Source organism: Asparagus officinalis, chromosome 6 (genome assembly GCF_001876935.1).
Source record: "Asparagus officinalis chromosome 6, Aspof.V1, whole genome shotgun sequence".
NCBI classification, from domain to species: Eukaryota; Viridiplantae; Streptophyta; class Magnoliopsida; order Asparagales; family Asparagaceae; genus Asparagus; species Asparagus officinalis.
Window position 1 is genome coordinate 73102904 of NC_033799.1, and position 14310 is coordinate 73117213.

The following is a 14310-nucleotide window of genomic DNA, read 5'->3' on the forward strand; positions in this document are numbered from 1 at the left end:
TATTAACTTTTTCTTGTATCTGTATGTATCTATGATGATTGCAGGTAAGGTGTTCATCATATAGTTTGCCAAAATTGTCCAGTGAACCAAGCTTTATATCTCGTCAAGCTTCATTCTCTTCACGGGCTCAGAACACCTACAGTAACTATTCTAGCAGCCAATCTTCTGGTGAAAGAACTGGCTCCTCTTGCTTCAAGTGTGGGCAAGAAGGTCACTGGGCTAGAGATTGCACCATATCATCATTCTCCTCCAACTCCTGTGCTGATAATGGAGGAAGCAATCTATACTCCTCGACCTCAGGCACCGGTTCAGGCTCAGGCTCAGGCTCGTGTTTCAAGTGCGGTAAGTCTGGACACTGGGCTAGAGATTGTACCATATCGTCATTCTCCGCAAACTCTGCTGACGGTGGAGGAAACTGTCTACACTCAGGCTTGGGCTCGGGCGCCGGTTCTGGCTCTGGCTCTGGCTCATGTTTCAAGTGTGGACAATCTGGACACCGGGCTAGAGACTGTACTGGGCAGGAAATAAGTGCTGTTGCTGTTAAGAGAAAGGCTTCACGTTCTTTCCAGACTCCTTTTGCTAATAGATGTAAGTAGGGTAGTAATGCCTTCAGACGAAAGCTTGTGTGTGCAAAGTCTGATACTTGAAGGATGATGTTTGCTGATTATGCTTACTGTTTTTTGTAAATGAAACTCAGACCGGAAAGCTTGTGTTTTTGCCAGTGATGCTCTGGTGCATAAGCTTGTATGTCGAGGTGCAATGCATGGGAGGATGTTTGCCTGTCCACATGTTACTACTTGTAGATGAAACTGCACTTAAAAGTCTATATTCTTTGGCTGTTGATGCTCTGTTGCCAATGGTTACATTGATCTGTTGATTTTGTAGCCAGCAAATTGATAACAGGAAACAAAATGAATTTGTTGTAGCCATGATATTGAAACACTCAGCTGTAACACCTCATGTTTTTAGCTTATGAAACTATTGCAAACTTGGAAACATTATGATCCAGGCAAAGGTTTGGTTAAGCTTTGACCTGATAATTTCTCTGAATAATGGGCCTGTGAGTAGGGGTGCAAATGGTTCGAATACAGCTCCGATATGATGCTTACGATATTCGTATCTGCTTACCAATTATGAATACAAATGTGGATATGCTTGCATAATGAAAGCTCATATCCATATCCACTAAAACTACGTATGCATGTGGTTATATATGCGGATACAAAGCGGACATGAGAAAACCAGATAATATTACAGCAAAATATAGTTCACATGATGGAAGCGAACGAGCTCGTTAACATGTTGATTATATTTGAAATATCAAAATTAACCTCAAATCCATTAATGTAAAGATTAAAACAATCGCGATCGTATGACCAACATACATTTAGATATTGGTAACCACATCCTCCAATATATAAATCCCAATGATACCAATATTAATATTTCACTATATATCGGATATTTGTAACCATATTTGAGACATAGATATTTAATAGGCGGAGATTTTTTTTTTGGCACCCCAAAACATGAGCATATGTGATTAAAACGTCAAGATGTGGGAGGCACTCGCAATTCATAATTAGATCGTGACGACCGAGACAAAAGGAGAAGATTAACGTTGCGTCTAATGCAATTTAACGTATCATGAAGGGTTTTTCCGTATAATTACTAACCCTCTCTGAACAAATTTTCAAAACAGCCCCAAAAAGATTTTTATTTTTCAAAATCGACCCGATCTTTTTTTATTTATCAAAATCGACCTACTTTTTGCCACGTGGGCTTAATGAAGTTCCTAAACAGTCGGGGTTAGCAACCCTGACTGTTTAGGAGGGTGTTAAACCCCAATTAGAACCCTTAAACCCGAAAATTTTATGTCCTAAACAGTCGGGGTTGGCAACCCCGACTGCTTAGGAACGTCATTAAGCCAACGTGGTAAAAAGTGAGTCGATTTTGATAAATAAATAAAAAAACGGGTCGATTTTGAAAAGTAAAAAACTTTTTCGGGCTGTTTTGAAAAATTCCTCAACCCTCTCCCCTCCCTGTCCTCTCCTCGCTTCGTAGTCCGCAGTCCAATGCCCAAAACCCCCGACCCCTAAAAACCTTAGAAATCAATCAATCAATCAATCGACCGAAAAGATCAAAACCCTAACCCTAAACCCTGAATGGATCCCCGCCGCCCTAACCGCGTCCAGAGCAACCCCATGGTTCGCCAGGTCGGGTTCGTGACCCCGGGTTTTGATCTTTTCGGTCGATTGATTGATTGATTGATTTCTAGGGTTGCGTCTAATGCAATTTAACGTATCATGAAGGTTTTTCCGTATAATTACTAACCCTCTCTGAACAAATTTTCAAAACAGCCCCAAAAAGATTTTTATTTTTTAAAATCGACCCGATCTTTTTTTATTTATCAAAATCGACCTACTTTTTGCCTTTAGGAGGGTGTTAAACCCCAATTAGAACCCTTAAACCCGAAATTTTTATGTCCTAAACAGTTGGGGTTGGCAACCCCGACTGCTTAGGAACGTCATTAAGCCAACGTGGTAAAAAGTGAGTCGATTTTGATAAATAAATAAAAAAAACGGGTCGATTTTGAAAAGTAAAAAACTTTTTCGGGCTGTTTTGAAAAATTCCTCAACCCTCTCCCCTCCCTGTCCTCTCCTCGCTTCGTAGTCCGCAGTCCAATGCCCAAAACCCCCGACCCCTAAAAACCTTAGAAATCAATCAATCAATCAATCGACCGAAAAGATCAAAACCCTAACCCTAAACCCTGAATGGATCCCCGCCGCCCTAACCGCGTCCAGAGCAACCCCATGGTTCGCCAGGTCGGGTTCGTGACCCCGGGTTTTGATCTTTTCGGTCGATTGATTGATTGATTGATTTCTAGGGTTGCGTCTAATGCAATTTAACGTATCATGAAGGGTTTTTCCGTATAATTACTAACCCTCTCTGAATAAATTTTCAAAACAGCCCTAAAAAGATTTTTATTTTTTAAAATCGACCCGATCTTTTTTTATTTATCAAAATCGACCTACTTTTTGCCACGTGGGCTTAATGAAGTTCCTAAACAGTCGGGGTTAGCAACCCTGACTGTTTAGGAGGGTGTTAAACCCCAATTAGAACCCTTAAACCCGAAATTTTTATGTCCTAAACAGTTGGGGTTGGCAACCCCGACTGCTTAGGAACGTCATTAAGCCAACGTGGTAAAAAGTGAGTCGATTTTGATAAATAAATAAAAAAAACGGGTCGATTTTGAAAAGTAAAAAACTTTTTCGGGCTGTTTTGAAAAATTCCTCAACCCTCTCCCCTCCCTGTCCTCTCCTCGCTTCGTAGTCCGCAGTCCAATGCCCAAAACCCCCGACCCCTAAAAACCTTAGAAATCAATCAATCAATCAATCGACCGAAAAGATCAAAACCCTAACCCTAAACCCTGAATGGATCCCCGCCGCCCTAACCGCGTCCAGAGCAACCCCATGGTTCGGCCTAGGTCCGGTTCGCTGACCCCGGCGGTACAAAACCCTTCTCCCCTCCCGATCAGCTCCGGCCCCGCCACGTCATCCGCCTCCCCTCCTCCGCGCGACCTCTCCGCCGCCGCCTCCCTCTCTCCGGTTCATGATACCGCCGCCTCGCCACAACTCCGTGCCGTGCCCGTGCCCTCACCCCACTCCGAAGGGACGGCAGCAGCTCGCAGATGCCCGTCGGGAGCTACAATCCTATGACGGAGTCTTCTCTGTTGGCGTCTCCTCGCGGCGAGCTCGAGGTTCGATCAGGATCGGAGTTCTCGGAGGACGGGTCGCGTGTCGGGGTGGGGAGGGAGGCGTGGGCACCACGGGCGGGCGGCCAGCTCTTTGCCGGGGAGTAGCGGCGGAGATGATTGGCGTGTGAAGGTCGGCGGAGGGAATACTGCGCGCCGGCGTGGCGAAGAGTGTTCTTACGACGGCGGCTGTGGTGAAATCGGTTCCAGGGATTACTGGTATGTTTCATTTTTACCTCTAGGATTGCATTTCATTGAGATCTTGCAGAATATAACCCGTGGTTCAAAATGAATTAATTTAGTAATGGTGATTATGTGTTGGCTTCATCAACATTTTGCTGATATTTTGATTTCGGTTGGTATCAAGAAATCATGCTTGGAAACTTGAGTGAAGGTGGATCCCCCTTGTACTAGATATGAAAATGACAAAAGCGAACAAAAGAACAAGAAGTCCAAATAATTGGGAGGGGGATCTACTTACATTGAGAAAACCTTGTAAGTAAATTCAGGCACTTTGAGGGTTATAGCCCTGGAAATTGTAAGGTAGGCTGACCTAAAGAAGAGGAAGTGGGGAAAACTAACCTGTAAAAGGTGTTAACTACATCTTAAAAGGTTCAATACACCATCCGGGCATATTTAGACTAAGGGTATTGAATGCAAAAATGGGGGAGTTGAGGGGTTAGTGAATGGGAGACCAAAAAGGTAGCGACACGTATTTTTATTAAGGCGAAATGCAACGTGCTAACACCTTGAGTTGCCCGATGCGCAAGGCGAGGTGTGTGCCTCCATAAAGCAAGGAGCAACAACAACCACAAATTTTTTATTTAAGATTTAGGTTTAATGTTGCTTTAATACTAAGCTGAATTGAATTAGTTGCATTATATGATGATTAACATATTGAATTTAAGGCAGCTCGTAATTGTCTATGACACTATGTAGATATGTAATCCACTTTGACCCGCTTACAAGAGTTGATTGCTTTTTCCGCATTGGGTTAGTTCAATGTAGAACTGGACCACACAAGTTTATGCGGCCTTTTATGCAGACACACAAATCTTGTTATATCCTATTGACATGGAGATCATCCGCAAAAAATGGAGGAGAGTGTATCCCCTCACATTAGACATGACAATGGCAAACCTAAATAATAGAAGGAAGTGATCAACTTAATAGGAATATAAATCTACGTAATAGAGAAAAACTTGTGAGTTAGGAAAAAAAAAAAAACTCAGGGGAATAACCTGCACATAACAAAGAATGTTGTTTTAAATAAGAGGGAGAAGGGTAACCTACCAAAATCTCCATAAAAATAGAGAAGAATTTGCCAACGAGAAACTAATGGTAGCCTTATAAAAGGGACACAAAGAAAGAAAACAAGAAAATACAACTGCAAAGAAATTACACTGAGCAACATAGCATGTAAAGAAAAGGAAATTAATTGCAGAGCAGGTCCATCACCTCATGAACAAAAGATTGTCTTTTACAGAGACAAAGGACACATCTGGAGCTTGATCAGAGAAACTTGGTAATATCTGAGCCTTTCATTCGTTAGTGTGAGGCAGGTCCTTAATTTTGGGTCACTGAGTGTATTTTTGTCTGCTTATTTAGTTGGGCAGGTGACATAATGGCTGAACTATTTGGAAGAGAAAGGCCAACAGATAATGCCTCATCATAGCCAACTGTAGATAGTTAAGAGCTAGACTATATTTTGTTGAGAAATGTAGAACCTCACCATTGTAAGCCAAATAAGTATTTTCAATCGCTGATAAATGCCTCGCGCGTGAAGAAACGCGTGAAGAAACTTGTTTGTCATGCACCTCGTTTAACAGGTTGTTTAGTTCACAAAAAAATTGTCATTGCAATTGCAATGTGCAAAAAATCAGTTGCAGACATAGCTGTTTATTTTACTAATTGTAGTCTTCTCAGAATTGCAGTGAAAAATAAGTCGACTTTTCGTAAAAATGGCTGAAATTACTTGGGCTATTTTTTTGCAAGAAAAAAATGATCCATTTATACAATCACAGTTGTGAAGTAGTTAAAAAAATAGCTGTAATTGCAACAGCCTTTTGCAAATTGTAACCACAACTGCAACTGTCTTTCCCAAGTTGCATCTGCAGTCACAGTTGCAATTTCTCATGATCCAGTCAACCCTTAACTCAGAGTGCAAGTTACAAAGAATTTTCAGATAGTTGTTTGATTAGTTAGTTTCATTGAAGGACCCTTGCGACGTAGTGATGTGGTGGTTCTTGTATTGGTCTACCGCGGATTATGACTAGATATGTTAATTCTTCCATCAGAAACAGCATTGAATTGACCATAGCAAGGTGAACTGACCAATACATAATGGATCACCTTAGGATGATATGATCTTTATCTTATACTATGAGTGCTAGCTGCGAAAAAAATCTGGAAAGTGAGTTAAAACAGCAGAAAACAGCTCCTTCTGTGGTTGATGAAAATTTATCTTGAATATAGATTTTGAGCTGCATCTGCTTTTATCAGTATATCTGGTGCAACGTGGTTGATAGTTGTACTTGCATACTCTTTGAAGTAAGGCACTAATGCTTAATGAACCTTTCTTTGGATTTATCTTTCAAAATAAAGTATTGTACATCAGGCATTTGTATGTTAGCTTGCTGTTTTTAGTTAAGAATATCTGAAATGTTTATATTGAAGAACGAAGAGCTAAGTGCTCTTTGTTATTCCTATTAGAGCAAAACTCTACAGGCTGAGAACTATTTCTGATGTGCCTACATTATTGTCGCATGCAATCACTGTCGTAAGTTTCTAAATCTCAAATTTTAAATAAGTACTTCTGTTCCAGAAAAAGATGGAGCTGCATTGATTGAGAAACAGAATGAAGGGATTGGGAGTTCAAAACCAGTGAAGCAGAAGACAACTAGAGCTGATAGGCGTGCCCTTCAGGAGGCACAACGTGCTGCAAAAGCTGCGGCGAAGGAAGCTGGTAATTAATCATCTTCTCCACATAAGTTCTTATAATTGTATAGCATAGTTTGCTTTTGTTGTTCATTTTTGTTTGGTTGTTGCTATGTTTTCCTTGCTATAATAATGCTTGCGCACTCTCTAAACTGTCAGCATTCTGAAATTTCAAGTAAATACTCGGCATGCTGTCCAATTGAGGCACAAAAACTTAGTATCCTTTGCATGTATCCTTGTAGTTTTGACTACCTATTTTATTTTATTTTATTAGAAGTTTAGTATCTCTGGTTCCTCATCTGCATTTGCATGCTTTCTGCAATGAACATTGTATAAATAGAAATGAAGGGAGGTGTGGGTTAATCTATATACTTGCTGCTAAATGGCGTGTGATTAATCATGCGAAAGATGATTCACAGTGTTCATTCTGCATACTTGGAACATATATGTCAACCAGAAACTATATGATTTGAAAGCATCTTCTTACTCATGCTTCAATTGGTCTGTCTGTTATAGTTTTGGAAAATCTTGTATTTGTAACACTTGATGTGTGTAGAAGTTTCCACCATATTTTTTTATTTAGGAACATTTATAACATGGAGATCATGTCATATAATGCTTGCTTACTCTCTAAAACTGACTTCTGAATTTCAAGTAAATACCTTGGCATGCTGACCAATTGAGCCACACAAACTTAATATCCTTTGCTTGTATCCTTGTAGTTTTGAGTTTTAACTACCTATTTTATTTATTTTATTTTATATTTTATTTGAATTTTAGCATCTCTGGTTCTTCATCTGCATTTGCATGCTTTCTGCATTGAATGATGAACAAATTGAAATGAGCAGGTGTGGGGAAATCCATTTACTTGCTGCTAAATGGCATGTGATTAACCATGTGCAAGTTGTTTCACACTGTTCATTTTGCATGGTTGAACATATATGTCAACGATAAACTATATGGTTTGAAAGCATCTTCTTACTCGTGGATCAAGTTGTCTGTCTGTTCTAGTTTTGGGAAAATCTTATATCTGTAACAATCGATGCGTGTAGAAGTTTCCACCATATTTTTGATTTAGGAGCATTTAATTATGTGGGGATAATGGTTCATGGTGCATCATCTTTGGTCTGGTTTACATTTTTGAGCTGCTAATGTAAGAAATTTATCCATATGTTCATACCATGTAGTGGGTATCTCATGATGCTTATCTTTAATGGTATCATTTATAGGTGCAGAAGGAAAGAATTCCTCTGGGGTTCCTAAACAAGGTAAGCCTGTGAAGCAACCACCACAGAAAAAAGATGTAACACAGATGACAGCACCATCTACAGCTCCTGAAAAGAAGGTTGGTGACCGCTTACCTGAAAAAGAAAGAAAGAAAGATGCCCCTCCACCCCGTATGCAGTATGATGATAAACATAGGGTTGAAAAAGCTAAGCGACGTGCAGTAGTTAATCAATTTGAAGCCAGAAATAGAGTCGAATTATTTAGGCATTTGCCTCAGTATGTCCATGGAACACAGCTTCCAGATCTGGAATCAAAGTTTTTTCAGCTTGAACCAATGCATCCTTCCGTGTACAAGGTATAAGGCCGTACTGTTTTCTTGTTATTAAGAAATTCTAATGTGATCTCTCAAATGCATTCATGCACACATGCATGTTAATGTGATCTCTCAAATGCGTTCATGCACACATGCATGTTTTGGCATAAGTTAATGGGTTTCATGGAAGATAAAGACCTCATATACTACTTTCAGCCTGGCAATAGTATTCCTGCTACACTGAAAGAAAGGAAGCTATAGCTTTTGCAACATAGTGAAGCTTCAAACTATATTATGATTGTTGAGTAGAAACCATTGTAGCTTCTGCCAAGACATAAAGAAGCTTGTTGACTTGAATAAGAAGTGAGCACAGGCACAAACAGATATGCTTGTCCTTTATTTGTCCATATGTCCATGTGCGCCTTGGGTAAATGTAGACCTGTTCTTTTCTAAACTTGCTCCAAATACCAATGTTTTGAAAACGTCATAATTGTAAAGCATCAACATGAAATCATGAGTTGCAGTTGCTTTGTCTTAACCATGATACAATCCCTCTGCATTTCATGCGTCAAGTTCAAACAGATATCTGAAGAAGGGTAAATTTCACAAAATTACCATGAACTATTTGAGGTTATGCATGAAACTGCCCTGAATTATTTTTAGTAGACGAAATTGCTGCAAACTTTGACATCAGTAGAAAACCCCTAACAGTGTTGACAATGCAGTTAAAATGACTAAAATAGCAATGGGGGTGAGGATGAGAGAGTAGTTATGTACCTCAATTGGGGGCAAAGGCGTCCAAAAAAGGCACATGCTCAACACATGATAACTTCCACCAATAAACTTTAGGCATGGTAGTTTAGTGAAAAAGTCTGTTGTAGTTTTCTTCCAACAAAGTAATTTAGGGTAGTTTCCTGCAAAACTTCTAATGGTTCATGATAGTTCTGCCCATAGTTTGTGCAATTTATCTGTTACCATGTGTATGTCAAACTTGGGGTTTTGCATGAAACTGCCCTGAAGTTTTTTGGTTAGACCAAATTTCTAGGAACCTGGAAATCAGCAGAAAATCCGTAACACTTTTAACAATGCAGTTAAAAAGACTAAAATGCCCCATCACAGTGTTAATGGGGGTGAGGATGAGGATGAGAGAGTAGTTATATAACCCAACTTTGGGGCAGAATGGTCCAGAAAGGGTCTATGCGTATTAGTTATCACGTGATAACTTACACAAACAAAAGTTAAGCATGGTAGTATAGTGAAAAAAAAATCTGGTAGTTTTCTTCAAAGTAATTTAGAGTAGTTTCCTGCAAAACTTCTAATAGCTCATGGTAGTTTTGTGAAAATTACCAGTTAACCATATGTATGATGCCATACCATCATGCAGTACAAATCATGTCGTTGCCCCCATTGGAATGGTTGAAACATATGTATATCACATATATTATATTTCAATGATCAATTTATTTTCTGACAATGAAATTCGATCCTCTTTCCTCTTCTTTTAAATTCTCGTTTATGAGTAAACTGGAATTGCTCATTATTTGCATAAATATAAGTTGCACAAACAGTGAGCTATATTTTCATGCTTGCCATTCGACATTATAAGATCTATGGAAAGTCACTATTTTGATGGTTGGCATATTGTCGGATCTTTTTGCGGAACCTTTTTTTTTTACAACAAGTGACACATTTAGTGAAAGAATTCGATGATGATGATGCAGATATGGAATGCCAAATGGCTTTCTTTTTAGAGTCTGGGGCATTCGTTTTATTACAAATATGGACAAAGAAACTGAATTTTTGATGGCTTGAAGTTATTTAGTCCTATATGTTGCAAAATACATAAGTTTCTTGTTCTTAAAATTAGTAATTCTCTCAACTCTTTAATGAATAGAGGTGTCCAGTTTGCTACATGGTGGAACACTGTAGTTACATATTAGATAATAATGATCTAGTGGAAGATAGTAGATCGAATTTGTGTTGTATATTCGCACACATTTACACATGTTCAAAGAATAAACATGTCAACTGAAGCTAGATCAATTTAATTATGCAAATGTTGATTTCTCCATCAATTTAGACATTTTTTCATGTCGGCACTGATCTTTGATGCATGATACTAAACAATAGTTAAATGAGTAATGATAATAAGTTGTACTTGAAGTGTGATAAACCTTAGCTTCAAGTTCGTCTGGTGTGTCGCTTGATTTAACAATTGGCATGTCACTTGACTTAATGAAGTTTTCTTTTATCTCATCTGATGTGACAACTTCAATTAACTATCAGGTTGGGCTTCAGTATCTATCAGGGGATATTTCTGGTGGTAATGCTCGTTGCATTGCAATGCTTCTTGCATTCAAAGAAGCTATTAAAGATTATTCTACACCACCAGAAAAGCTTCTTATTCGAGATTTGACCGCAAAAATCAATAGCTATGTGTCATTTTTTACCGAATGCAGGCCCCTTTCGATTAGTATGGGGAATGCCATTAAGTTTTTGAAGAATAGGATTGCTAAATTACCAGACAGCTTGTCAGAATCAGAAAAAAAATCTAGTCTACAATCAGATATCGATCGGTTCATAAATGAAAAAATAATACTTGCTGATAAAGTCATTGTGAGGCATGCTGTTACAAAGATCAGAGATGGTGATGTCCTGCTCACTTACGGATCATCCACTGTTGTCGAGATGATATTGCTATATGCTCATGATCTTGGAAGACGGTTCCGTGTTGTGGTAGTTGACTCACGCCCAAAGCTTGAAGGACAAGCATTACTCCGTAGGTTGCTTGCAAAGGGGCTTAGCTGTACTTACACTCACATAAATGCTGTCTCTTATATTATGCATGAAGTTACACGAGTTTTTCTTGGGGCTTCTTCTGTTTTATCAAACGGAACAGTTTACTCAAGAGTTGGAACAGCATGTGTTGCTATGGTTGCTCATGCATTCCATATTCCAGTTCTGATATGCTGCGAGGCATATAAATTTCATGAGAGGGTGCAACTAGATTCTATATGTTCTAATGAACTTGGTACGTCTAAACATCTTTGTTTTGGGTTTGTCTTCATCTTTCTTCATTCTTAGTCACTGCTTTGGTGGACATTTCTAAGAAACCTACATTTTTATTCCACAGGGGATCCAGATATGATTTCAAAGGTCACTGGAAGGCAAGAGTTGAATCATCTGGATAATTGGGCTGAAGATGAGAATCTTCAACTTCTAAACTTAATGTAACTTCTTACTTTGCCTATTAAATAATTTACCTGTTTTTTAATGAGATACATTTTGGGAGACCTTATTCTGAAATGTTGTCTACAGTTACGATGCGACACCTTCTGACTATGTATCATTGATTGTTACAGATTACGGAATGGTGAGTAATTTCTACTACTTTCTCAAACTCTGAATCTGTTTCATGGAATTTATGTTATCTGTTAACGTTTAGTGACTACTTTAGGTATGCATTTAAAATCAATCTATATAGCTTTAGTTTCATGAACCAAACATGTTCAAACTTGAAAGCTTATTTGTTGGTTGTATGAGCTCAAATTGCTCTATTGTAAGTGTTGATACCCATGTATCAAAGCAGTTGTCAAGTTTGTTTCATCCAGCGGAAGTTGATGCAAACTACAAGGAGTTTGAATTTTTTTTTAATTTTCAGGCCCATTAATTTGTTAAACTTTTAAGTACATAAAGGTTACAGAAGAGTCTATCAAGTGTCGAGAAATTCGTTTACTTGGGTTTCTAGTGTTCAAACAAAGGTGAGGTTTTAGAGTTTCTAGAAGTTTTAATATGATTTAAGTTTAGCTTGGAACTGATATGCTTTAGTAAAAGGTCCATGCAGCAGAATCTTAGTATCACTAGGATTCTACACTTAATATTTTGAAGTCTTTATGTACGTGGTTCATAGTGAGGTCCAAAATTTCCATAGTGAATTTCCTTTATCTTGGTGCATGCACTCCTATTAGTGATGCATCAATCCCAAAGTATTCTCCTTTGCAGGCATAGCTATTTTCTTACTTGAACAGGTTGCTTATGCAATTTGTATATTGTTACATTGGACATCTCTTATATCTTGCTGGGAGAAATCAATTTGGAGGTTTTCAGCATTTATTCTCATGCACAGTATTGTTCAAAATGTTTACCTAGTTATTTTCTTCTTCTTTTCCAGTTATTGCCCCAGATTTGTATACACTGTGGATGGTTCTCATGGAACTTGTTTATTTTTCTTATTCCTTGTTTTCTCTAATTTTTTCTTATTACTATATGCATGCAAGGTGTATAGAACGTGTAATTCTAATGTGTAGATGCCTTCTGTTCCACGCTGTACCTTGTGGCTGGCTCTTATGGAACTTGTTTGTCTTGCCTATACTTTATTTTTCTCTAAAAATTTCTCATTACTTCAAATATGCATGTAAGGTGTATAGAACTTGTAATTCTAATGTCTAGATGCCTGTTGTACCATCTACTCAAACATTTAATGTAAACCGTTTGTTGCATTTGTTTAGAGAAATGGTAATCTTTGTGATCTAGTCCTTTTTGTTCTTAGCTTTGTTTTTCTTTGCATGAGATGACGTTCCTATACACAAAAATAGATGAGACAACCGTTATTAGAATCATACAAGAATGAACTTTGTCTTTGTATATTTATTTTCCTTCTGAGGGGGTTTGTATTTAATGAACTATATAGCTGGTTTGCTGTATAAATGTATCTTAACATACCTTTACGGCATGAAAAATATACATGAAGTTTGACTCTATTTATTCGATACTTTTTGATTATGTAAATACTGCTGACAAACTTCTCAGTACCAAATTTGAGCTTGTTTCTCAATTTTATTGCAGCTCCCCCCTACAAGTGTGCCGGTTATTGTGAGAGAGTATCGGAGAGAGCATTTATGGATATAGAGGCTTCCTTATTGGCATTTGATGGCTCTCCATCACTTAAACTTGAAGATTGATGCTTTATGTATTAGTTCTTCTGTGGAAAATGCATGCGTGTCTGGTTCAACAAGGCCCAAGGAGTTCTGGTCATTTGCTGTGAGGTTCCTTTTTCTTGTAGGAATAATGATCCATCTTCTTTATATTCTTCTAACATAACTCTGTGAAGAGTGCAATATTTGGCCTCTCCGAGTATTTTGGTAGTGTTTTTTCTATATTGTAACATCAATATTTGGTGCATGCGGGAGATTTTCAAATGCGATAACATTTTGTCCGAGATGTTGTGGTTTCCCGTCCAATAATTGGTTTCCCTTGAATCTTATGACTGCGATTAAATTACAGGAGGATATAGTTTAATTTGCATTGAACTATAACTTGCTTAAATTTTCAGAAAGGCCATTTGTATTGTAGGCACTTATAGTCAAATGATGCTATGATATCGGTAAATTTAACTGACTTCAAATTTGATTCCCCATGATAAAATGCTTCATGGTCAGGAGAGTTGTTCATTTACGTGTGAATGATAATAGGAAAGCAAATGACTCCTAAGAGCCACATCCTAATGAATTCACTCTTTGCACTTGCTTTGTCGCATCATTTCTTTCTTTTACAGGACAATGATTAACCTCAAAGTCTGTTTCTTGTGGGTTCCTCTGAATAAAGTTGTCCTGACTTTGCGACAATAAGCAATTAATTGAGATTGTACTATTCATCTTTGGTAACCTATAATGTTACTTATATGCAGTCGTTTAAATGTTGATTAAATATCTTCTGCACAATTCTCTCAAGCTGCAGTCTTATCTCCGCGTGTAGGTATGAAAACTGTCGTCTGTTTTCTCCCTAGTTTTCATGTGTAGTTCTGTTTATGGAGGCTGTTATCTACTTTAGTTTACCTCCTACGGATTAGAGTTTCATTTTTATAGTCATGGAATTCAAAAGTGTGAAATAAGCAGCAAGTTATGCATACATCTCATATATTGGAGTCAGTCACGATATCAAGGTAAAACCTGCAGAAGCTTCATCTGTAGGTTTCGCATTGTACCTGCTCGCAGCATTTCTTGGATTTTAGTCACGCCTTTTTGGCCCCCTTGTGCTTTCAGCAGTACTATAGGCTTGAAAGTTGCCCCTCAATCAATAT

General features: G+C 38.2%; 2 protein-coding genes across 2 annotated transcripts in view; both read left to right on the plus strand.

Annotated features, from left to right (window-relative positions):
* Positions 1-826, plus strand: part of LOC109846324 — a 9099-nt gene extending 8273 nt beyond the window's left edge. The window contains exon 4 of the mRNA XM_020415552.1: positions 45-826. Within this exon, the coding sequence (XP_020271141.1) occupies positions 45-596 (552 nt within the window). The 3' untranslated portion in view covers positions 597-826. The remainder of the gene's footprint in view (positions 1-44) is intronic.
* Positions 3532-13451, plus strand: LOC109844665 (translation initiation factor eIF-2B subunit delta-like). Its single transcript, XM_020413778.1, has 7 exons — positions 3532-3973; positions 6579-6719; positions 7921-8273; positions 10518-11262; positions 11365-11461; positions 11550-11604; positions 13077-13451. Exons 3-7 carry the CDS (start codon positions 8004-8006, stop codon positions 13137-13139), a joined length of 1230 nt encoding a protein of 409 aa, XP_020269367.1. The 5' UTR covers positions 3532-3973; positions 6579-6719; positions 7921-8003; the 3' UTR covers positions 13140-13451.

Excerpts from the sequence above, each read along its gene's own strand:
- LOC109844665 (XM_020413778.1), top strand. The coding sequence starts at position 8,004 with ATGACAGCACCATCTACAGCTCCTGAAAAGAAGGTTGGTGACCGCTTA. Across the intron at positions 11,462-11,549 it reads CTTCAACTTCTAAACTTAAT|TTACGATGCGACACCTTCTG; the intron begins GTAACTTCTTAC and ends TGTTGTCTACAG. Across the intron at positions 11,605-13,076 it reads TTGTTACAGATTACGGAATG|CTCCCCCCTACAAGTGTGCC; the intron begins GTGAGTAATTTC and ends ATTTTATTGCAG.